Source organism: Centruroides vittatus, unplaced genomic scaffold, assembly GCF_030686945.1.
Source record: "Centruroides vittatus isolate TY-2023 unplaced genomic scaffold, ASM3068694v2 contig_817, whole genome shotgun sequence".
Lineage (NCBI taxonomy): Eukaryota > Metazoa > Arthropoda > Arachnida > Scorpiones > Buthidae > Centruroides > Centruroides vittatus.
The window spans coordinates 1,171,814-1,199,378 of record NW_027122532.1 but is presented as its reverse complement, the minus strand read 5'-3'; the positions used below and the strand labels follow the sequence as shown (position 1 = coordinate 1,199,378).

At 30.5% G+C, this 27,565-nt stretch overlaps 1 protein-coding gene across 1 annotated transcript in view; it reads right to left on the bottom strand.

The window, feature by feature from the left end:
* The window catches only part of Naa15-16 (N-alpha-acetyltransferase 15/16), a 93,615-nt gene that overhangs the window by 38,983 nt on the left and 27,067 nt on the right, over positions 1 to 27,565 (bottom strand). The window contains exons 2-8 of the mRNA XM_067278683.1: positions 14,423 to 14,507; positions 14,218 to 14,322; positions 12,854 to 12,942; positions 12,698 to 12,766; positions 5,341 to 5,475; positions 3,282 to 3,429; positions 1,650 to 1,769 (exon numbers count right to left, since the gene is read on the bottom strand). Coding sequence (XP_067134784.1) covers positions 1,650 to 1,769; positions 3,282 to 3,429; positions 5,341 to 5,475; positions 12,698 to 12,766; positions 12,854 to 12,942; positions 14,218 to 14,322; positions 14,423 to 14,507 — 751 coding nt within the window. The remainder of the gene's footprint in view (positions 1 to 1,649; positions 1,770 to 3,281; positions 3,430 to 5,340; positions 5,476 to 12,697; positions 12,767 to 12,853; positions 12,943 to 14,217; positions 14,323 to 14,422; positions 14,508 to 27,565) is intronic.

Below are 27,565 nucleotides of genomic sequence, written 5' to 3'. Positions count from 1 at the left end.
ATTTTCATGAAGTATAACCTGTCTTTAAAAATGAATCTTTAATGACAAAATTTGGTTAAACATAGCAATAATATACAATTAAAAATTTCTCAGTTTGACTAATCAAATAATCCAACTGAAGGAAAACATACAAAATGTTCCTTGATCTGTCTCAAAATTTTAACTTATAATCAATTAATTGTTTACTTCTAGATCTAGATTAATAAAATTTAATGTAAAATTTATTCACATCTTCCATTTATAAGTTTCATTTACAAATTAGAGATGTACCCCATAAGGTATCCACCAATTAATAGCTGCAATTAACATATGCAAAATATATTATACATAATAGCTATAAAAGTTTCATAAGCTAATGTTTTATGACAATTATGCCATAATACTTTCACTTATTAAACATAACTGTCAATATTTAGGCTTTAAAAACATAAAATATGTGTAAGATACAAAATGTTTTCACAAATTAGTCTTTCTCAATCACCAGTGACCACGGATCTACACGGATGATCTTTTTATTGATTAAAACAAATTTAAAATGAGAACTGGTTAAAACATCCTATGGTAACAATGCCATAATTAAAAATAAACAGTCAATTTGGCCAATTTTAATCAAATATTTGTTTTTTGTTACGACATTTTAACCAACTTGCATTTCTTCAGAGCATAACCTCTAATAAAAAGGTGGTTATACTTCCAATAAAATATAATAATCACAAACTGTTTTTACATTTTAAATTCTATTTAATATGAATACAATACAATTTTTTTTTTTTTACTCTTTTCATCATTTGGACATTGACACAGTCTTTTTATCAAGTTCCATTATGGATTCATCCAGATCTATAATGGGAAGATGAGGCCCAAACTATCCAAGATAAACCACTACCCCAAAAAAATTTGTGAGGTTTTTTTTGTCCTGTCTGGATTTGTTCCCAGGTTCCCTACAGCAAGAGGTCAATAGCTTAACTGCTTAGCCAGCTTCGTAAATTCTTAAAATTATACATGTTCCTTATTAATTAATTAATTAATTAATTATTCTACTTTTATTTCTGCAAGATCTTCACTATCAATCACGACTGTTACCAATAGTTTTAATTGCATCTATTCACGTTATTTGCGACTGTTATCAATATTCTTATCTATTCAAGTCATTCACATGATTACATTGCTTATTTGCAAATAAATAAATCTGCATTACTGTCTTAATTAAAACATTGTTTTCTAAATATTTATAACTCCTCTTTCTATTAGCTCTAGTATAACATGTACAAGTATTGCTATTTGCGCTGTGATTTTTATTTTAAAAAACCAATTTATTTTTTTTACAATTTATTGTTATTTTATTACCTAATAGTAAATGTATTAATCAATTTCATTCACACATTTATTAACATTTCAAACAATTTTCTCATTTATCAGAGTATGATTTGAATCAACAAATTAGGAATATATTCGATGAGCTTTTAATTAAAATTGAAGAATTTCCTAACTTCGATTAATAATCAAATTTTTAGTGAGAATTATAAAAATTACTTTTTACTCATTCCATTAAAAACCTGAGATGCAATTAAAATTTAAATTTAAGACAAATCCAGAAAAGTATTTTATTTATAGTAAGGTAAGAATAAATATAATCAAATCATTCTTACCTGGCCTTAAAGCGTTTTCTAGACCTTTATAATAAGCATGATTTTCTGGATTCCTGTTAATTAATTCTCTAAATACCTTCTCAGCTTCGTGATACTTGTGTAATTTTAGCAATAAATTGGCTAAAAAAATATAAAATATAAATTATTAGAGATAACTTATAAACACACCTTTCTTGCCTTAAAAAGAAAACTTACTGCAATTTCTTATACCTTTTATATGACACTGATTTCATAATAGTACATAAATTTATATAAATGCATTACAAAACTAGAAAATCATTTTGTAAATTGTACAAATGATTACTGCAGTGTTGGTCCTGGCCCATAGTCCAACCAGATGGATAAAATTGCAGGACGTTTTTTTGAAACCCACCCAACACTTTGGGACCAACCAAATGCCATTGGTATAGAAGAAAAAACAAGTAATTTGTTTCAGGAAAAGCATCAAACTGTGAAATGAAGCCAAATCCAACCACTTACTTACTACACACCTATACTAACAAACGACACGATATGTCAGCAGAATATAGAGTGATTAGTAGCAGTTATTAGTTAAAAATTATTACTTTATATAATGAAAATCAAATAAGAATTCATTAAATATTATAACTAATTCTATTAACTTTATAAAATTCTACAATATTCAAATGCAAAACACCCGAAGATATTTCTTACTAAACATTTACCGAATAACAGAACAGTTAACGTTTTCTTCTTCCCTGCTTAACAATTTCAATCCTGCTTTTTGTGTGGAATTTACTTGTCAGTTTATCAAATTTAACATCGATAAAGATAAACAGTTGTGTACAAAAACACTAAATTGCTGTAATGCATACAAACAAATGTAAATATTAATATGTTTGTATAAATACTTTTATACTGCAACTGTTGGTAATTTAATTTTTACGTTAAAATTGATTCTTTCATTATTAGGGATCTGAGCACTTTATGATATTTGTAGATTACTTTGAAAAATTACTAAGTTCAAAATTGTCATCATTAAATTTATATTAACAATGAAAATATAATTCGTTATTCTTTCGTCCAATGGTTCTTTTAATTTTTAACATTTTAAGACAAAGTTTGTACAAACAGAGACCACCATTTATTAGTTTTGTGTTCCAGACAATACATTTCTGGCGACTGACCTTTTAGCATTTTGGCAGCTAGTAGCCTAGAAAGGAAGGTTGGTCGCCAGGAATGTATTGTCTGGAACACAAAACTAATAAATGGTGGTCCCTGTATGGGCAAACTATGTCTTAAACTATTAAAAATGAAAGTATACTTAAAATTTAGTACCAAGTAACTAAGAGCCACAGTGAAATCTAAAACTTCTACATTTTAAATTAAAAGAATAAAAATGAAAGAGAAAATTCAAATGAAAAAATTTTATGATGTACAGTATTTCTATCAGTCATATATTAATGATTTTTCAAGCTTAAAATGCCAAACTTTTCTCAAGCTTAAAATGCCAATATATTTTCATTCTATATATTCTATTAACTGGACAATGTGATGTGACAGAATTTGTCGGCATCAAGTTGATCTATTATTATTAAATGTGTGTGCCATAAAACTGTTTTGGGTTGCCAATAAAAGAAAATAATCTCTGAAAAGTTATTGTTTAAATACCTTTGGTTTCCATAATAGTTAACCTATCACAAATTTGATCTTCATATTTTTCTAGATGTAGTAATGCTTCTTCTAAATTTCCAGCTTCTTGTAATACTGTGTTCTGATAGAGTAGTAATTCGCTGTGTTCGTAATCATACCCACGCTTCTATAAAAAGTAACACTAATTAGTTTAACTATATAAAATTTGAAATAGTTTATTAAAAAAATATTAAAACTATTTTCAAAGTTTACAACTTTAATTACTATATTCTACATAAATTTTATATGAAATTCAATTTGTTCAGAGGCAAATGGCTGAATACCATATTTTGCTACTATTTCTCAAAAGTACAACACTACAGCAAATCCACGAGATGAGATCTACAGTCGACCGATTGAGGGATGTACAAACTTAATCCCTTAACTATGGCAGAGACCCAAATCTGAGTCAGAACAGCATTAGCCGTTTGGAACATAAAGTCAAGACTTAGATCACATGCATAAAACCAGATAAGGAAAGGTCACAATCCCTTGCCTCATGAAAGCTTGGAATAGGAACTGATAATGTGAAATCAACACCAATAGCACAAGTAAGAAACACTGTTATCAAAACAGAATGGCTATCACATGGCTGATGGAACCATCTGGCCAAACTAGTTTTGCTCAGGTACCCTACTCTCAGACATAAATTTCTTTGGCAGTGAAGATTTCTCATTTAATAAACTGCTTTGCACTATGGTTACAAGTATCTCCTTTCATATCCACACCATTGTGTAATTTCACTACAAGAAATAAAATTTTTTAGTATTGAATTTTCAGTGTGTAAGGTCATGACATTACATTACAATTCTTAAGTTTGTTCCATAACAGAAAGAATCTAATATCAAGCTCATATTTATATACAGACTGCTCTCATTTTACGATTATTGACAGTAACACCGGTATCAAATTTTTCTTTCTAGTTCTCAACAAATTCTTCCACAATGCATAGAACATTTTTAGCAACTACTAAAGCAAATATTTTTTTTCTTATGCCTGATGGTAGCACTAGTAGCAACTTCACTTTAATAGCGATTCTAAACAGTTCTGGTTTCTTTATTATTCTAAAGTGTTTATTGTTCACACAGTATTTTACGATTCAAAAATAAAATTTTAACAATATCTTACTACTTTAAAATAGAAAAAGAACAGCCAAGTCAAATAAAAAGAATTTAGTAAACCTGAATGTTCAAGTCTGTTGTGTGAAATGAATCCTGACTGAGAACAAAGTGTCTTTGTGAAGAGGAGTTTAAATAAAGCCTTAACACCTTATTATGATATTCCCAAGAAGGAAAGATAGACACGGTTGGCAACTTTGGATTCGTATTTTACATGCACGATCCTCTGTCTAGCCCATTATCAATGGATGATCCTAAGCCAGTTCCATCCAGAACTGAACCAAAGTTTAACCCAGCAGCACTGTTATATGAGATCAACAGTGGCTGAATAAAAATTCATTGTTGATTTCAGCTATAAATAAATATGATTAAGACCTTATTTCTTTATAATTATTATTATTATTTTGTTTTAGTAAAATTTTGTTACTGATCATGTTTTTATTGAAAAATACATATATTCATCATGGACGCCCAAAATGCATCCCTATTTATTTCATTACAAAATGAATTTATTTTATGCAAATATTATGACTCTTTCTCCAAGAGAACATATTATTGGCATAAAATAATGGCAGTCATAAAACAATAACATAAAAGTTCTAAAACATTTAAATTTTAAACTAAATTACGAGAAACTATTTGTACACTTTGATTGATAACTTTTGTTTTTAAATTCTATTTAAGATACTTAAAATCAATATTCCATCTTAATTGGCCAGAAATTTTAATTCTTTTAATATTCAACTTTAACAAGTTGTACTAAAAACTTTTTTATTGGAACAAGTAATTTGTCATAAATTAATCTTATAAGTCTAAGTGAAAACAAATTATCATTATTAACTACACTCACAAAATTAATCAAAAATGCCTTGCAAAAGTTTTAATACAAAAAGTAATCATTCACAAATATAAATGTTTACCGTTTGTGTTTTTCGAAATTCTTCTAGAATTTTTAAAGCCATATCATAATCTTTTAGTAAATGATATGCCATTGCAAAACCAATCCATGATGCTCGTTGTGTCGGCCGCAACATGAAGAGCTGATATCTGGTATCCTAAATTACAAAAGAAAAAAAAATTTACAAGTGATTTCTTTAATTATTAAAATTTATTTATAGAAATATAATGCAACGCTAAAAAATTCACTTTCTGTTTACTTTATATTTTAAGTACAGTAGAGCATCGATTATCCGACTTAATTGGGGACTGGGGTTGGTCGGATAACCGAAAAGTATGAAAAAATACATTATTAGTATAGTGTATTAGGCCTGATTAAAATACTAGCCTCCCTTTCATGGTCGAGCCAGTGCTGCCAGCTAAAACATGCAAAAATTTAACAAAAATAATATTAAAGTAGACAAGACATAACCAAATATTGTAGCGCCACATCACTAGCGGACATTTGAATTTGCCGACTAGAACGCAGTCGGTTAATTGGGAGTCGGATAATCGATCCTCTACTGTATATATATAGTCTGTGTCTCAAAGATCAAAAAGCTGGAAATCCGAACCACTTCCAGTCTCAATCTTGTCAAATATTTGGTCCATAATGTACTTGTTTTTGTCTACTCTCCTCCTCATTATCATCATTAGATTGTTAAACTAAAATACTTTTTAAAGTTTCACCACTGCATTATCCAGAAAACTTAACATTACCTTTCCCTTCTGATTCATTTAATTTTTATTGTAACAACACAGAAATTAAATGAATCAGAAGGGAAAGGTAATGTTAAGTTTTCTGAATAATGCAGTGGTGAAACTTTAGAAAGTATTTTAGTTTACCCCTAAGACTACCCCTTCATAAAAAACAAAAATGAATACTGTAACTAAAAAATGTTTTTGAATTCTTGTAAACAGGGATATGGAAAAATGTGAACAAATTTTCTACTCTGATGTACTGTACTTTTAACTTTAGATGAAGAATGTAAATAATTTTGATACATGGATTTGTTTATTTCTGTAACTTTCAATAAATTTTATCATCATTTTTGTACATTTGTCTGAGAGATTTCTCTGAATCCAGAACAACTAGTGAGCCAAAGCTCTCAAAGAATTTACTTTTTTAAATTATGTTATTTATTTATTTTAGTGGAACAGAAAATATCCGAACTGTCAATTAACTAAATTCATTGTGACAGAAGAATGAAAGCTCAATCTTTAACGTACACTCTTCCACTTGTCAAGTCAGCCCAAGTAATTGTTATCCCCATCCATTTCATCTTAACTAGTCATTGTTGTTTGTAGTGTTGTAATCTGTTTGATTTTCTAACTCAACATTATTTTAATGTCCATAAAAATTAGAATAATGTTAACAGCAGAAAATAATTTGTTGAAAAGAGAAAACTGTAGAAATTCACTAAACACACAGTTTTATTAATATAATAGTGTTTTTCACAAATACAGATACTTTATCTGAATTTTCAATTATTTGAACCATCTTTTACAATGAATTAATTTGGATAATTAGTGTTCAACTGTAATTTTATTAATATTAGTTTTTCTTTTAGTAAAATGAATATTTATCATACCATCAGAAATAACAATTAAACATGTTAATTAAAGATTTAGTACAGTACAGTACATATAGTACAAGAGGGAGCAAGAAACCTAGATTGTCTTGACGTAAAGAATGTATTGTGCACCATATATAAAGGGCGCGCAGTAAAAGTCCTTATAGAGAGGTTTCGTGTCAACATCACGAGAGACGTCACGAGCACGCGCAATTGTCCAGCGCCATCTTTGTGACTTGTTTACGTTTTGTGTGTGTTCACGTGCGTTTTAGCTGGAGTTCTTGTGTTGTTTATTCTCCCGAATATCACTATGGTAATTTGTTGTGTAATTGAGTGTAATGCTAGTTCACTCAAGAACAAAGAAACATCATTTTTTAAAATTCCTGGCAATATTTGTCATCAAGGTCCCCTAACTGAGGAACTTTCACGATGAAGACAATCTGCATGGCTCTCAAGAATTAACTGGAAAAATTTCAATACGGATAAAGTGAATATCAATACAAGAGTTTGTCAGAAACATTTCATTTCAGGTAATCAACAATTCACATTACTAGTTATCAATAAATTAGATAAACTTTTGCATGAGTATCATAAAGTGCCTGCTTGTAGAGTTAATATTAAAGTGTTAAGCAAAGATAATCGCTTAGCAGATAAAGAATTAGAAATGCATTTGAGCCAATTGTTTTTCCAGTATAATTTACATAAATAAAAGCGGGCATTTTTTAAGATATAAACCAATAATTTCCATTGTTCATTTTACAAATAGCTAAGTTAGGTTAACTTGATAAGAAACATTAACATTTCTTTAAGATGCTACTTTTTACAATGATTTTTTACATTAGTAACAAATAATCATTATATAGTAACCTTCAACTTTTTCCCGACAAATTCTTATTTATTATTTATATACGGTATAACATACCATAATGATAAGTTCTTTTAATATTGTTTAATGTTAGTAATTTTACATACAGTATATTAATAATAATAATAATACAGTAGAGAGTCGAAAATCGGAATCAATTGGGGACTGGGGTTGTTCAGATTACCCATTATGTACGAAAAAATACATTAACCTGTCCGATGTTCAAATTTTTCTCCATTGCGTGTCGCTTCGTGTTGAATTTTTCTCCGTTGCGCGTCGCTTCGTGTTGAATTTTCGTCGATTTTAAGCCTAACGAAAATTTTTATAATAATAATCGAGGCTATCGTATCGTTAAAAATTATTTCTTTATTTTGTACAAACAAAATAAATATATTGAAGAATATAAAAACATGAAAATTATACTTTAGAAGTAAATCTAGTATCAAAAACGTTCGATTCAGCATGACACAGTCCGACTGAAAATCGTTCCGATTACCGCGTTCCGATTAACGACTCTCTACTGTAATTTAATATTAAATTGTCATAATATATTTTTTAAAAAGTTTTTTCACCCCAAAGGAAGACCTTCCTAATTGTACAATGAGTCATCACCAGACTGGGTGCCAACATTATACATGGGGTATGAGAGTGGCCACAACCCAACTGCAAAACAGGAGTGTTATGAAAAAGCACATAATCGCAAGAGACAATGAGTTGCCTTAGAACCTAAAACTTCTAAGGCAACTGAAGTTTGCTCCCAACCTACTCTACCAGCTCTACTGTTAAAGATGTAGAGATCACAACAACTGCAGAAGTGGAAGAAGCAGAGCGTTTAAAATCTAATGCATGGGTACAAACAATGACTTTAGTTGAAACTGTCACTTGCCAGACTGAATTTAAGGATAAGGGTTTAGAAAGCTTGCAAATGAGTGTACAAACTTAAAAACCGAAGTTTTATTATTAAAAAAAAACTGTTCTCGATGAAGAGTTTTTTGAGGGTGATGCCACAAGGTTCACTTTTTACTAGATTCAGCAATTTTAAATTGCTTTCATTGGTGCTGAACCTTTATTGCAAACAAATTGATCATCCAAATTCCAGAAAATTAACTCCTTTTCAAGAGATGATAGTATGTTTGATGAGACTTTGCTTAAATTTAAGTTTGGAAGATTTGTCTTACAGATTTAATATTTCAAAAACCACAACTCTTGATCTACAACAAAATCTGACAAGTTGGCTTCATATGGCTCACCATAATGAAATTTTCTCTTCCTGTAAAACTGCATCTTGTCTTGTTAGACTGCTACAATAGCTCACAAGAAAAGAATCTTTGGTTAATGTTACCTTAGGATCCAAAATGGCGGCCAGGGAAATTTTTCCATACTTTGGAGACTGCAACGGGGAAAAAATTTTTACTTAGAGTCGCGACGTCGACGACGTGGGGAATTTTTCCCCGTTCGGTTTCTACCCTGCGTTCGACGTTGCCGAGTATCCTGTAACCTCGAAATGGAGACGGTAGTGTGTAAATTTGCGACGGTAGAGGGAGCCTTTTCGTGAAGTCGTGCAAGAGTAAAATCGGCGAGAAATTCGTAGGTGTGTTACGAACGAATATGCAAATGCATGATCTGTGATGTGATTTCTGTTCATTTCTGGGCAATTTTATGCAAATCGACTAGTTTCCAGTTGGAATCGTTTACTGCTGTGTTGCGACGAATTGCGTATTGGATTAATTGCTTGTTTTTTTTTTTTCGTAACGATATTTCATTCGCACAAAAATTGCTATCGTTGAATATTTTATTATTATTATTTCCTCCAGTATTAGTAAGTACTGTTATTTCTTTTAAACAATTTAATCCTAAAAGTTAGAGAACCAAGTAATCAGAAATTAAGAAAAAAGCGTGTTTTTTCCCTATTCTTACCTCCCCTCGTCTAGTTTATTGCCAATTGTTCGATAATGACTAGTTTTGCCGATTTGAGTTGCAACGACGAATTTTGGTCGAGATGCACTTCCCGTGATTTCTACAAGTTGATGGAAGACGACTTTTCGAAGCTAGGTTTGCCTCCCCGTATCGATAACGCATCGAATTTTGCTGTAAAATTAGGCATACAGCCGACCGAGTCCGTTTGCATTCATTGCGATGAAGATAAGAATTACTTCATATGTCAGGTGAACGACAGATCAGAAAACACTGTGAATTGGATCGTTTATAAATACGTGAATTCCGGCAATACGATAATAACAGACGAATGGAAAGGATATATGCATATTGACGACATAGAAGGAGTAGTGGTCGAACATAGAACTGTCAACGATTCGAAAAATTTCGTCGACCCCAAACAGGAGATCATACTCAGAATATCGAACAATCGAAAAGTGAGTAAAAAACTCCTCTTTTTGTTGTTTTTTATTGTTTATTTCGGTGAAAAAATCCACGGAGTCTGCAGAGAAATTCAAGATGGCGGCCAGAACCGCAGCCATCTTGAATGGAGGGAAAAATTTTTTCCCCGTCGCAGTCTCCGAAGTAGGGAAAAATTTCCCTGGCCGCCATTTTGGATCCTAAGGTAACATTAACCAAATCTTTTTTCACTTTATCCATGATAATAGAACTGCAGTATTTTTATAAGTTTAAACCGAAAAAAAAGCACTACCAACCTGTCAAACAGCAAGCTAAGCAAGTGGAACCGACCACAAAAATGGCAAAGGGGCGGAGCAAACGTGTGTTTTATCACGTGACATGAGACCTTAAAACCTCTCTATACACAGATATATGTGAATGGTGCACAACATATGACATGTGGTAACGAATGCAGTACAAAGACATAGGAAAATGAAAAAATGTTACAAATAAACACACGAGAAATACACATTTCACTGTCTGTGCACAATGTACACATTAGCATTTCATGCTTTCTATTCACGTATGCAGTGTGTCTTTCGAACTGAAATCAGTTGTGCTCTACGACTTTGTAATTGACCTTATTTCTGTATCATGCAATGTTTTGAAAACGGGAGCACTAATTTCTGAGTTTTGCTACTAGTGGCTCTGTAAGAGGTCTTGTCTGGTAGTGACAGTCACTTTACATCATGTTCATCAGTTACATGGATGTATAAAATCTTTACTATGCATCCTGTATACAGATTATACATATACAATGAATTCTGTAAGTTCAAGTACATGTGGTTGTAGACTAAGAAGAAAACAATAGTATTAACAGCATGTCCAACATGATTTAATATAATTATGTTCAAAGAAAGTACTCAGGATGTCAAAAAAAGGGTGTTATTATAAAAGGTGCATATTGTCTGAGGACATGGTTGTACAAAAAATCCATAATACTTACTATAAACAATCCTGAGCATCATGTCAGTAAGGGATATGGCCACCGTGAAGTGCAATGCAACTTTGTACACAATGTGGCATACTCAAAACAATATGACCCAGAAGCTGTTGAGGCAAGTTGTCCCATTCCTCTTTCACTGCACGGATGAGGGTCTCCTTGTTTGTCAGTGGATATTGTCGACCAGCAATATGTCTCCCCAAGGCATCCCATACATTTTCAAATCGGATTCAGGTCAAGAGAACAGACTGACCAGACTATGTGATGAATATCCTCCTTGTCAAGACACTCCTCTACAGCTTGTGTGCGATGACAAAGGCATGTTATCATCCATAAAAGGAAACTTTTCACCAACAGCACCTTGGAAAAATCAAACATGTGGGAGAAGAACTTCATCAATGTACTGTTGGCCAGTCATGGTCCCTTGGTCAACCACATACAAGTCCATACGACTATTGATCATGATGCCTGCTCACACCACGATACTGCAAGTCGGATATTGATCCCTTTCCTGAATATCTTTGGGACAATAAGCACTGCTAACCTCACACCATATCAATTGTTGTCTAGAATCAGATGGTAGACTGAATTTACTCTCATCTGAGAAGAGCATGGTAACCCAGTCGTCATTAGTCTAATTGCGATGCGAACGGAACCATTGCAAATTATTGCTCGGTGAACTCTTGAGAGTGGGGACACACACAACAGGTCTTCGGACATATAGTCCTTTCTTTCGCAAACATCTTGCAACAGTTTTACGGGATATCTTAGTTTCTGTGGCTACCTGTAAATGCCAGTTACCAGCTGTGCTATGTTGGTTCCTTTTTGCTGAAAGAACAATATACTGATCTTCTTGGGGTGTCTTACTGTTAGGATGACTTCCCCCATTGCACCTGCTGCACATTCCGCTAGTTTGAAATGCTGCCCATAGTCTAGAAACGACACTGTGCGCAATGTTAAATTCATGCACAACAACTGGAAGACATGTCCAGAATTTAATATTGTAACTTCATTTCTTCCCATTCAAATTTCACATCCAATGAAAACTGACTGCACACGCAGATTGCCTGAAATCTGTTATATGTGCTGTCATGTGACCAACACATGTGAAACTCAAACATTTGCATAAGTTTTACATAACAGAGTACATCACATATTTCAGCAGGCTGCTGCAGTTCAGTTTCTAACTGTAATTGTTGAAAATAGCATTCATCCTTAGGTTTTGTCCACCAGTGTGTGTGTGTGTGTATATATCTAAATGTATGTAATGATCCATGTTTATGAATAATTTATAAACACAAATCCTTATATGTGTACATAAAAATATTACATACAAATAAACTGTACATAAATTTATGTAGAAAATAATGTAGTTACATTCTTAGATAAATAAATTCATTACTTGCTATTTACAATTCATACATTTCTCTTGCTATTATTCATATATTTATAAAATTACAGAGATAAATGTAAATGTTAACATTTTATTTTAAATAATGTATGTACACTTTTCTGCATAATTACAGAAACTGAGAATTTGAACAGACATACATATAAGAACTTACCCTGTAACCTTCTAGATCCCTCATCTGAATTTGTAAGAGAGATAAATCTCTTAAAATCTGTATATTATCCTAATAAAATTAGAAAAATTTGAAATGAGATGATATTAATAAGAAAGTATTTTACTTTAGATAAAGCAAAACAATTTTTTTTGTTACCTTATCCCATTTAAGCGCATTTCGATAACATTTAATGGCCTCGTCGTATTTTCTGTCAGACCTTTGAAGAAGACCATAAACGTGCCAACCTAAGAAAGCCGTTAAGGTTAACAAAGCCAGTTTTTGTCATAACAATTTTATTTTTAACCTGGACTGAAATGCCATAAAATGCAATTTAATAAAACATTTTAATAAATAAATAATAAACAGCAGTAGTAAAGTAATAATAAAAATTTAACAATAGCAGGAAAGGTGACATTCATAAACTCTTAACAATGTGTTAAGAATTACTCAAATAACTTTTGCTAATATGAAAATTATTTCCAGATTATTGAATAAAAAATAATTTTGGCCTGTCTCAAGCCAATTTCAGCTTATATATGGGATGCCAAATGTCGAAAGAGAAGAAAAATGAAGAACAACAACCAATTGAAGGAAGAAGCCTTGGAAAGAGTTGATCAAACACTTAGAAAACTGAAAAGAAAGTTCAAAATTTCATACCAACATAAGAGGAAAAAAAAGGAAAATATTAAACAACTTAAGAGCTTTTTAAATGAATACATGTGTAAATCTCCAATGTGGCGTCCACGGCTTTCTTGTTCATCAGGTAATATTTAAAAGTTTCAATAAAAGTTCTAATATGCTTAATAGTGAGATAGGGATGTAATAAACATATTAAAGAGGTTTCCTTTCAAAAAAAAAGTCCTACTTTAGAGGTCTTCTAACTGTGAAGACAAACCAAAATAAGAGAAACATTAAAGTTAACTAAACACTTTTAAGAACCCTCAAATACAAGTTTTTCTATAATAAAAACAATCAATTCATTTTTTTGACAGGATCTCATCAAATTAAATATTCTTGGTCGATTCTCATAACAGATTCCGTCACCAACCGATAGAGAAACAATCAAAAATATCAAACAACTGGAAGAAATGATCCTCGTAGTCAAAAATCCTTCAGTTAAACAACTGAATTTTTCTATTCTTTTATGTTTCAAACTTATTCGATATTTCATCAACCAAAGGAGGTTAATTTGGTCGAAAATGTTAATAAAATTTTTCAAAGTTATTAAGATGTGAAATTTTGACTACAGAAACAATGCAGTAATGAGTGAAGAGTCCATAAACTTCAACTAACAATGCAAAATAATCACAACTTTTGTCAATTTATTTACAAAATATTTAATTTTTACCAATCTAAATAGAAACATTAAAAAAATTATTTGCAATGCAACTATTTAAGATATTTTCAAAATAGTTTCCATTTTTTGTCAGACAGACATACAAAAATACTGAAATCATATATATACACACACACACACACACACACCATTTAATGATTTTAGTTTCATACAGAAAGGATACAGACATGACTTTTTAAATCATTTCTAAGACCTCTTCTGACATATTCATATGCTTCTTCTTTTCTTCCTAAACAATTAAGTGTAAGACCTTTCATAGCAAGGGTTTCTGTTTAAAAATTAAAATAAAATTTTAAATTGACATTGATTAAATTACAAAAGATTATCTGTTAAAATAATTAAAACTTAAATTATTTTTAATTACATACCTCCATGTTCTGCAAATTTTGGATTGGACAGAATCTGTTTGGCAAATTTAAGACCATTTTTGTATTGTTTCTGCTCGTAACATTTCTAAATGTAAAAAAGAATCATCGCATTAAAGCGCAAATGTATTAGGTTAAACTACAAATTAAAGTAACATATATTTATTCAAGAAGAGCATTATATGGTTAAATATTGGTGAGATGGCCAAGCAGTTAAGTTACCCCAGCCTATCACTTTAGGGGACACAAAAACAAATGCCGGCAGGCTGCTTGGGGAATTTTTCAGGGGGTGGACCATCCTGGCTATGTTAAGTCCCACCATCCCTCACTGCCCCATTGTGGGCCTGGCCAAACCAACAACGGATATGATTAAAAAGGACCCTCTTCATGCCCACATGAAGCAGAAAATATAAATAAATAAATATTGATTAGCCCTTTTGAGCTATCCATTCACTCATCTACAGATCAAATTTCTCAAACAATGGGTATTCAAGTTGTTGCCAAGCAACATTACAATACTATGACAATTATACAAATTATCATTAAGACTTAGTGTAATTCTATCCAGTTAAGCAGATGTTGATAAAATAATTTTCTTTCTGTTAACCACTTCTGTGGTTTAAGTAACAATTCACACTAATATTCTAGGCCGAAACTTCACTAGCATAAAAATCTTTGCCGTAATTATTTTTAATCGTGTGACCTGTTTGCATTTGTGCTTTGGATTGCAGTGGAGGTCTGGCTCCACTACTTCTTGTCATAGATATGAGAATATTTTTTAACATTTTCAATAAACCTAGGAAGGTTTATTGAAACTTCTTACGGCAGCAATTCTAATGCTAAAGCTAATTAAAGATTTCAGAAGCACCAAAACGGCAAGAGCAACAGATCAAATGGAGCAAATGTGCTAGTTTCCCACAAATATTCACCAGATGTCATAACAAGATAGAAGTCTGCTGACTTCTGACTGATCGACAGTACAGTTTTACAGACTCTTTTTTTTTACAAAAAAATGAATCAGACATATTCATGTCAAATACTGAACACTGTTCAACTTGCTTTATGTTTGTTTTATGCCCCGCTCCAATGTAAAATATCACAGTCACATGATTAAAAATAATTAGGTAAGGATTTTACACTCATTTTTATGCTAGTGGAGTCTCACCTTAAGAGTTAATTAGCAACAGCCTTGTTCGTTCATTGTTTGGAAATCATGAAACTAATCTGAAGACTAGCAATAGCTCAAAAGCACTTACTGTGTTATTTTATCATTATTTTACTTAAACAAAAACATTGGCATTTTGCATAATTTTTACTTTTAATATGAAGAAACAAAGTCAAAATGGTTCAATTCTAGATGAGTCCTCAAGAAGATTGCAGACTTCTAGAACCAAGCCAATTTTAACTTCATTTCTTCACTGAATGTCAGAGTTGGTAATAGTATTCAAGTTACGATAAATCAAAATTATAGTAACAACGATGTACAATTTATTGATGATAATTAACCTTCAATAAATGTAGCTATTAAACTCCAATAATATATTCGGATGTTAAAGTAATTCACACGGAGAAATAGTGACCGTAAATAAAATTACTTTTAAAATAATAGTGAACTTTTTTCATTTTTAACCTATTTCCAAATAGGTTTTTCATTTATTCCATTTTATTAATTATAATCAAGATAAAATTTAATTACTTTAATTGCATATTAAGTATTACACAAGCTAGACTTTTAACCTTTATATTATAGTTCGATAAAAAAAATCTAGTGTTAAATAAAGATAAGAATATTATATAAGCAACAACACTTGTATTTTTGAATTATTTACGTAAATAATAAGGGGGCAATAACTAGTTTCTGCTAAAGTAGCACACATTCTTGTCGTATCACCAAAGTTTAATAGCAATGAGCCTGAAGAATATTCCAATCAGAAACAACACAGAATTCTTAGGTGCTTTTTTTTTAAGCCTCCCAGAGTCTGATGGCTCTAAGGTGACCCCAAATTCAGAATGGAAAGATAGAAGAATGGCAACAAGAAGCTCAGAAAAAAAAAAAAGCAACCCCACAGAGAGTGGTAACTAATGATGCTACAGAAGGAGAAGGAACAGGAGAGAGTTTTGTAAATGATTCTTCATTTGATTATACAAATAAAAATTAAGACTCGCAATAAAAACATATTCACATATAATTACGAATATTTAAAAATTATACATAAGTCACTATAGTTACACATATAAAAATAAAATAAAAAAATTAAAAAGTTACACATTTTATTATTTCAAAAAAAAAATTTAGTTTTTAATCAAGTTTAACTACTGATAACTATAATCAAAGAAGATATTTATTATTAGCATTAGATTTAATTCTGTAAATAAGTGATAATTTATCATAAAAATACAATAAATAAAAGGATAAATTGATGTTTTTCAGTTTAATTAGGGAATAAAATACCTTTGACCATAGAAACATTCAGTGGCATTTCTAATTTATTTCTTAAAGCATAAACAGTATATTAAAACATTCTTCTTATAGCAAAAAGAACATTAGTTAAGTGCACTGTACAAATTTAAAAATCAATTACATTTAACTATAAATATAATTTCTGAATTTTCTACCCTGAAGACACTGCAAGAGCTTTCTCTCTTTTCATTTCCATCAAAGATTTAGCCAGTCCCATAATGGGAAAACTAAACCATGGCTGGACTCACAAAGATTTGAAAATTCAAGTTAATGGGGGACAGTGTCTGAATAAAAAGTAAATATTTTACATAGACTTTAAGTCTTTGAAAAATATTTACCTTTATTCAATTTATATTTCCAAAATGATAATCTCTTATTGGTTTATAAGTGCAAGTGTCTTAGGGGGCAAGAAAGTAGATATCCATTAATCTCTTTCTGATTTTTTAGTGTTTCAAACTTTTAAAAGTATTTTCCCCATGTTTTTAAGGAAATTTTTATCTTTACAGAACAGTGAAGCAACCTACAATAAAATATTATGCCAGAAAATATGATAAATTATAATAATCTTAGTAAAATTATTACCAATTAAAGACTAAATACTAAACATTTTGAAGTTTTCTTACAAATGCCCATTTGCAGCTATAAAAATATGATTAACATTAGCTTAGTGTGAATAAACATTTGTAAGAAACCATCAAAACTTTTTTTTACATTTTGCTTTCAATTTGTAATACAACGTGTCCAAAAAGTTATTGTGTGGCAAGAAATTTGTAACGACATTAAAGTTATATGTACGATATTGCATACAAAACCCATAAGTTGTCCTTTCGGTACCACTTGGCCAGTAATAAGTATACTGGTGCGGAAACAACTTACGGGCCTCTAAAGTTACGTGTAGTGTTGCATACGAGGCCCGTAATTTATAAGTAATACCATACTTATAACTGGTATCGAAAGAGCAACTTATATGTACAATATTGCAGCGAGACCTTTAATGTGATTACAAATTTCTCACTGCACAGTAACTTTTCAGAAACATGTATTTTTTTTTATTTTTTATTGAAACTTTTCTTATAGTAATCTTTGTCATATTAAATTATATAAGACACTCTGAAGAGATATTTTAACAAATGTCTAACTATACTCTGTTTCTCAACAGATTTATAAACATTCAAGTTGCACAATTCAAATGTAAACTCTTTAATTAGTCTCCACTAAACATAAATACATAAAAATCCAGCTTAAACTTTATCTTTTCTGATAATTTGACATGTATTAATCTCATTCAGATAAGACAGATTAAAATGCTAAATAATTTTTTGCCATATCCTATAAATATATCTTATTTAGATTAAAGCAAGAACTTGCGATAGAAAATAAGCAATTTGGGTGACAAAACTCAAGAAATAGATGACCGCTTGATAATTTCTAATGAACTGTACGTAAATTTGTTGGTTTTAGAATAGCAGCTTTAAAAACAATATAAAATTATATTTTATTAAAGAATACATTAAATGCTACTTCATTCTGGAGAATTAGCTTTCAGATTTCTCTATATTTAAAGGGCAATATCATTTATTTTCCTGTTAAATGTGCATATATATTAATCATCATGACTGGCATTATTTCTTACATACTATCTTTTAATACTGCAAAGTTTGCAATTAAAAATATACAATTACAATTAAAGTTTAGATCAGAAAAAATTGAAAATTCTTGCTATTTGATTAAGTTAAACAACATGTAAAAAAAGAAAAAATTCAAAATACAGGAAAAGTATACAATACAACTACATGGTTGTAAACACTGATAATATAATTTAAGCTATACAAGATAGCATACATAATTTAATAGATAGCTATATAGATAAATTATGTTTTTGTATCAAAAAATATGTAAGCTAAGATCTAAAATTCTAATATTTAATATTAAAATAAGCAATATTGTTGAATACACTGTTCTAAATTATTCTTCAGAGCTATTGACTCCATTTCTTTACATAAATAAAAACAAATCATAGCTTCAAGTTCGAGTCAAACATTTATTTGCAATTAGATGTTTTTCATGGTAATTTGTGCCTTGTCATGGATTGAAAAACCTCTGTTAACAATGTTATAGTGCAAGATGAACTGTATGTCCTATACTCCTGTTCCAAATTTTAATGTAACCTAGCATACTTATGTGAGATCTGGAAATCCTCCTGAAAGTAAAATTATGATAATTGTTCCCTATATTGAATTGAAAATTTTCCTATTATAAACATCCTGCCTAAAAAAGGTCCTGGACAAGAAAATATGCGTCCCCGGCCGTATAACTGTCAACTATCCGTTGTTCTTACGCTGAGTACAGATCATCTTGCAACTTAAGTTTACAGTTAGCGCCCAAATTCCCCGTATTGTTTCCAATCCCGGGAACACCTGTGACCTAAGCACATTCACGTGACCAACTTTCCCAGCAAAAAGCTATATAAGATGCTTCCTTCCCCCCTCAGGGGAGTCCATCATCGACCTAGATTGAGTCACGATCTAGTCTATTTTGTCCTTTGTGCCTAAGGGAATATTTCACTTTGTGCCTCAAGAGTTACCGATCCTTCCCTTTAAATGAATTATCGATCCTTGTGACCGACAGAATATTGGAAATACTGATTGTCTAAGAGGTATGGAACCCATTTATGTGAGCTCTCTCTCTCTCTCTTCGCGTGGTGGGGATATATAGCTTTTTATATATGTCACCCCTTTAATGTCAGATTTTGTAACGTATTTTTTTCATTAAATCGTTGTTATCCTGTTACATGGTGTCTTGTTTGCTCGAATATTCGCTTATCGCCTTACCACGACTCCACCTTCCCTCCTACACTCGACCGGATGAAAAAGTAGTCCTGTCCCTACGGGATCCCTACCGACAAATAAGCCATCTCTGACTCGTGGGCAAGTCCCTCCGACTTGTTAGCCGAAATTAGACAGAGGTCTGACCTCGTCGTCCCTCCTCGGTACCCACACTCATAATATTAGGAAACCTAAAAGATATGAACTGATGAGGGATGTGACACCCAAAATGCATTTTTGTAACACTTATTCCAATATAAAATCTAATTTTATTTCTGTCGTCTCCAATGCCTCGTGTATGGTAAGTCCATAAAAAAGTGACACTATGCTTAAGACCTTTCAATACTGATATTAAACGAAACAAAAAGCTAGATTATCAACATTTAATTTTGCGTTTTATATTATATATAAATTAGACATAATACAATACTGAATTCTGCCTTACAATCTGATGCATTCCCAGCTGGCATCGTAATAACCCGTCAATGGTTACAACGTAAGCTTATACATACCGGAAGAGGCAGTCAGACTGGAGTCCGGGTAGCGTAATCGGCAACACATCAATTTAAGGTGCCTTTCAAAACGAGGCACTAGAGAACTGTAGTTGTCTAGTTTGTCTACTTGTAGGAAAAAAAATTCAAACACACCTTGAATAAATTTATAAAAGTACAGAAAAAATTGCCAGATTTAAAAAAACCATTGCCAAAATCACCAACAAGCTTGAAATATTATCCAACTGGCAACATTGCTCTGGCATTGCCTATCTATCACTATGTTGCACTTCCACCAACTCAGCATCCTTCAAAAGCAACAAAAACTGTATCACCTGGCCATCACAGGCAAATCATGTACAGAGAGGACAGTGTATCTACTGTTAGTTAGTTTTACAGCACAATATATCCATTTCTGTATTTGAATGTTTGTCATAACAAAACAACACAAAAGAACGAATAGTATCTACAGTACGATTTTTATAGTATAAGAAATGGACGGACGTATACGTGGTCCACGATTCGTCTATGACTAAGTCGGGGGTCGCCAAACTTTTTTAACTATCGACCCTATCAAGAATTTCTCAACAATTTATCATCTTCCCTTTTTTGCTAATACAGTTAATAAATAAATAAATCTAATGTGCCGATATTAATGCACACACTGTTTTCATACAAAATATTTACTTACAACATTCTGAACTAATATTGACACAGCCCATTGCACTAATAACTTTTTATTACCCATTTCCAAACTGATTCCCAAAAATGCCTTGGGGACTGTGGTTTAAATGGTCCAAGAACTATGTTTAAAAACAGGCAAAAGAATGTTCTTTTCATCAGCTTATGATAAAATAATTATAATTATGATAAACTTTCCTTTCACAATTCATGTTTTTAATGAAATTATAAGCAATATTTTTTATATTTCAAAATCATCTGCTGCACTTGAAAAGCAAATTAGCAATTTAAATAGACTAACTTAGCATATTAAAAATCAAATAATGACACAGAATAAAGAACTAGCTTATAACAATATTTTAAATATAATTAAACATTACATTAATTTATTGCTAAACATTTACAAACAAAAACAGTGACTTTTTCATGCCTGAAAATATTTAAAATAATAATAATAAAAAAATTAATCAAAGAACTGTTTCATATTTATTACAATTACTTGTTAAATTTAATCACATTTTTTAGCAAGCTAATTTTATTACAAACAAAAATACAGGTAATTTTCAATGCATTATGCTCAAATAATAACTTCCATAATGAATGAAATTTAAAATCATGTGATATGAATGGTTTACTTCAACCTACAACTACTTCAAAAGTACTTCAAAGATAAAATTTCCTTAAATTATTAATGATATAAATTATAAAATACAAAAGGAAATATAAGTAGTTATTAATCATATACTAGCTATTTGAATGATTTCTCACTGAAATATATTCTAACCTTTCAAACTCAATATTATAAGAAAATTATACTTTTTGTGCTGCAATTTGAAAAAAATCATAGACCTATAAATTCCCACCGTCGTCCGTCCATCTGTCTGTCCTTTAATCTCGATAACAGAGTTAGATACGTGAAAGTCGAGACCAGATATAAAAAGCCGAGGGGGAGGAGGCCCTGATTAACTATACATGAACTTCTGACACAAACCAGAAGTCACATTATTTCAATTTAAAACTTTTCTCCCAAAAGAAATTAGATAGATGACCGGCACAATGTCGCTAACAGAAAAAAAGTATGATATACAAGGGCAAGACACTACTGGTTTGAGGTGGAGAGCATATATTTTAAATTAAGTAAATTAAAAAATACGATTAAAAATTAGCCCAGCCCAGCATTGTGACAATGTCACAATAAATAATTGCTGGTTTGAATTAAAAGCTTAAAATCTAAAATCCAAAATATTTTGTGTATTGCTGACATTGAACTGTCATCAGGGCATAGACTGTCAAACGTTCTAAAAAAATTTCAAAATTTTCAACTCTAATAAAACAAATTTCTTATAATTTTAGTTAATTAGACCTTTCGTAACGTAAATCCGAGGTTGGTGAAGTAGGAAACGACATTAACACATCTGAAATTCTATCACCAATTAAAGCTATTGAGTGCATAAGAAAGATACTACATTATTTACTGAACAGAAGACTGCAAGAAGACATAAATGACTCCTTAAATATTATACAGACAACTGGACAAAGGATGCTATGCAAAAATAAACTTCGATTATGTTGTACTTCACACCTCAACAGGTATGCATATTTGTATGATTTTTTCACATACTGTATGTGTATATATATATATATGTATATATATATATATATATGTATATCATAACTCATTACTTAGTAAACAAACAGTCAATATTTTAAAATTACAGTAAAGCTTATAGTATGTAAAATACAGTTTATATTATTTTCTAAACCTTGAAATATAACAATAAATTTTGACTATCATAATGTAATTTTGAAAAGTTGATTTTCTTTTAATGTTCTAAATGTAATTAAATTTTGAACTAGTTACAATACACTCCCTTAATAATCAGGCTTCTCGATTACCCGACAGTCCCCGTTACGATACGTTTCACTCTGTGTTTAAATTTAAAAGTTATTTATTTATAATAATTTATTTTATTGGTAAATTATTAAAAGTCTAGAATTAAACATTTTTATTATATGAGAGCAATTTATTCTGTTATAAATCTCCAACTGAAAAGCTATACACCTAGCTCCAAAAAGGAGTGCGCTTTGCATTTATTTATTATTAATGAATAAATACTGTGATCTGTTACAAAAGTAAAAATATATTAAATTTGTTCTAATTTCCTGAAGTTTATAATACATTAATAAACTGGAAAAATTAATTTAATTGGAAATTAATTTTTTTATTACACAATCAAAATTATTAAAACGACAAACAGTATCATCTAAATTTCTATCATTTATCACTTTCGGACGTTTCATTTTTAGACCGATTCATTAATAATAAGTCACACCTTCCACACTACTTCCAGCAAAACAGTTCAATAAAATTTAACTAAATGAACATGCGAGAGAATCGATTTCACTGTTAAATCCCAAAGTAGGCCACTTAATGTAGCTGAAAAGGTCTATTTAGTTAAATTTCATTAAACTGTTTTGCTGGAAATAGTGTGGAAGGTGTAACTTCTCAGTCACACCTTCCACGCTATTTAGTAGATTACACCTCACTGCATAAAGAATTAATTAACATCTACCATCAAACTGAATGTGTGAAGGATAAGGATGATGATAATAATAATCTAAATAAATAAAGACTAACCCGTTACAAAGCTATACATCCACAAGAGCCGAATTATCGGGCTAGAGTTGGCTATAATAAATAAATAATTAATAAGACAATTTGGCACTAGAGCTTGGCGTTAGGCGCCATCTCTTACTAAACTTAATAATTATAATTAAATTAAATAAATAATTTTAATAATTTGGAACTGGAGGAAAAGAAATCGGCCCGAAGCGGGACTCGAACCCGCAACTTCTGCTATCCGTGCAGACACGTTACCAGTTACGCTACCCGGACCTTCGGTCCGATCGCCTCCTCCAGTATATATAAGCTAACACGACGACCATCGACGGTCTTTTCCTCCAGTTCCAAATTATTAAAATTATTTATTTAATTTAATTATAATTATTAAGTTTAGTAAGAGATGGCGCCTAACGCCAAGCTCTAGTGCCAAATTGTCTTATTAATTATTTATTTATTATAGCCAACTCTAGCCCGATAATTCGGCTCTTGTGGATGTATAGATAATAATGATCATCAGAACTACTAAAACTAAACTTTACAACAATTTCTTACCAAAAATCAAATTTAAACAATGCAATAACTGATGATATTCTGCAGTACGTATCATCAGTTAGCATATCAAAAGTTTTAATATAATGTTGAAAGATAAATGATAAAAATAGCTACTTGAATTATGTGAAATTGTAATAAATATTTATGAATGATTTAATTGATTTTATAAAAAAAAATTAAAAAATTAATTTATATCTGAATGATTTAAAGACAAAACCTAAAACCACAAAAAAAATTAATAAATAATTCATAAAATTAGATTTCCTCGACTAATATGTTAACTTTTTTACGATAAGTATTTTACTTTATTTATTTATTAGTATATACATTAGTAATGACAGAAGAAAGTGATAACTAAACCCATATAAAAACCAAGAAAATTTGGTAAAAATATGATAAAACAATATGTAATTTAAAATACAGAAATACTACTTAATATTGTACAATTAAATCCTTATGTAAACATAAAGAACAAAGGAAATCTATTATTTACAAAAATATATTGATAGTTTTCTTATAAATTGTATATATAAATGGAGAGATAGTAGTATATATACTGCAACAGTCTGAAATGTATACTGTATACGAAGTTTCAAACAGTCTTAAGAAGTTGCATCTTTTCACATTAGTTCAGAAAATAATTTTGAACCAATGTAAAAGGATGTCTGCATCAGATGGGTCTATTTAAAACAAATGCTACAAATGTTATCTTATTGGTTTCACTCCAAGCTGCAAGTCAGTTATCTAAACTTTTACATTCAACTCCTTATCTAAAATGTAACTTTAATAGAAACAACTTAAGATGAAGAAATCAACAGTCTGGTCAGTTTCTACATTTTAAATTTTTTTTATTAATGTTGCAATCAATTATGCCATAAATAATTTCATAAACAAAATTGTAAGCATTAAGTTAACTTGGTAATAATGATTATTTACTGCAAAATCACCACACTTAAAATTAAAATGATATAGGAAGAGAACAAAAACTGAAATATAAACAGATACCATAAAATGGGAAAAGCAAAACAACTTATTTTAAATTATAAAACAATAACATTTAACATTGTTAAGAATAAATTAAACTATACTTTTGTAGAATGTTTATCTGTACAGAATGTCCCAAAAGTTGTAATACAAGAAAACTGGACCCATGGGCCACAACAACCAGTTTCATGAATGGTTGTTGTGGCCCATGAAGTGGCTCCCAAAGCTCCTCAGATTTAACACTTTTCACTTAACACTGAGTACTTCCACAGGTAAGAATTAAGAAAGTTAATACTCTTGGGTAGAAGTTTACCTAGGTAGTCCCAATGGCAGCACTTCTGGAATCTCAACAAAATATGTTTTGAAAGTTAATTTAGGTGTTGCTGTCTTTAGTTTACAACTTTTCTGAAGTCATTTCAGTACTAGAATAATTAAGAGTAATTTAAATTTTTAGGTTCAAAAAGTTATGTATTGTTGTATGAATCATTTTTTTCAAAGTTTATAATTCATATTTTGTCATTTATTGTTGTAATGGCAGAGCTTGGAGAACATCAACAATTTTTTTTGGCAAAAGTATGCTTCAAGGGATTTTTTTTTCATTTTATAATATTGGAATATTTGAAATTTAATTGTGACAAGAGAAACACATCAGTTGGTTGTTTGCCATAAAGTTTGGTATGCAACCTGCAGATGCAGCTTGTTCGAAATGTGATGGTTGTTGTAAATTAAATTATTGAAAGGATTGTGATTGTTTCTTTTTAATGTCACAAATGCAAAATGAACAGTTCGTCATTTGAAGTAATTTTTAAATGTAAATTTGGGAAAATTTCTTGGGGAACTACTTTTTTGTTTATTTGCATCTAAATTGCATAGAATGCATGTTGAGCATCAGCTGTTTGGCTGTGGGCACGAGTAGTTGAACAGCTGTTGAATGGGGGGAATTTCACACGACGCATTATGATTGTTTCGTCGTCTAATTTTACCAGAATGAAAATTGGATGAACCTTGAAAGGTTGTCAAAATCAACAAAATTGTTGTGAACAAAATGAAAAACTAGGAGAAAGGTTCGACCTATTTATTCGGCATATGAGTAAGTATTATCCGGGAGTGAGATGTGTTTTAGTTTGGAAAGAGCCAGACATTGTACCTTCAATCCTAAAAGTAAGTGCCAAGTAAATCCAAAAATCGTAAGAGGAAGAATGTAGATGTGTGTTAAGAATACGGAAAAAGTTTCTACGACGGAAAAGGACAAAGTTACTATAGCATCATCCGAACCATGTCTTTTACCGAATAAATTGGAGAAAAGGAATTAGAAATAAATACATCAATGGTAAGTGAAAGATTATTTCTTTAAATGCCGACGTAGTAAGTAGGGCTGGTCGCCATCTTGTCTGTGGACATTCACAAACAAAATGGCGACCGGGAGTGCTGCTGTTCGAACTACCTAGGTAAACTTCTACCCTCTCTTGATTTTTATCTATGGAAGTACTCAAAAGCTTCAATGTATCAGGAAAAGATTTGAACATAGATCTAAAAGAACAGATTCTATAAGGTGCATAATATCTGGTGTGTTAAAACAAATTCAGCTTGAGAAGGAAAAACAAATTTGTGTGTTTAGAAAGAAACGGCAAAAACAGAGATAGTTTTGTAAAGTCACATTTTTCTGAAAAGTGTTAAATTTTACTATATATTGCAACTTTTGAAGCATTCCAAACATACATAAGAATAAATTGATAGATAAAAACTTGCAAAAATTTAGCATGTTTTTCATTCTATGGCTTTCCATGATCAAAAACTCTGATATAGGTCTTAAAAAAAATACCATTATTATTTTCTGCCCTTTCATATGCAAAACAAATTTCTTAAATATTCTAATTTTTGCTTTTTTTAAAAGATTTTCTAATTTTCTTTTCTTTAAAACATATCTCAAACAGTAGCAATGAAATATAAATGAAAGTAATTTAATTAAATATAAATCCTACAAAATTCTATAAAAACAGTAACATTCAAGCAACATTCTAATTTTTTATAAATCCACAAGCAATCTAAACCTACTTTCTTAGAGCCACAGCTACTACTTCCATTCATAACTTCTTCTGAAAGTATCATTCTACAGCAACAACTTCCATTCTTAACCTCAGAATGTATTTTCAGAGTGAATAAGTACATCTTCAGGAAAACACATTAAAAATCTTTTTAAAGCACTAATTCAAAGCTATTGAATATACCACAGTACACTATCAACAAAAACAGGTAAAAATAACTTTCTAAGACCAATGCTTTCATCAATAAAAGTTTCAATCAACAAAACAGATTTCGTATGGATTTAAATATGATAAAATCAAAACTTTCAATATTAATGTAAGAGCTAAAACACCATTTTATACACAAAAAAATGATGCTTATCCCTAAGATGAGAATTCACAACTCATTATATTCAAAACAACTTTAGATAACACAAATATATCAGATTCAAAAACAACAAAATAAAAATAAATTTACATATTAAGCATTATAACAAAAAATTCT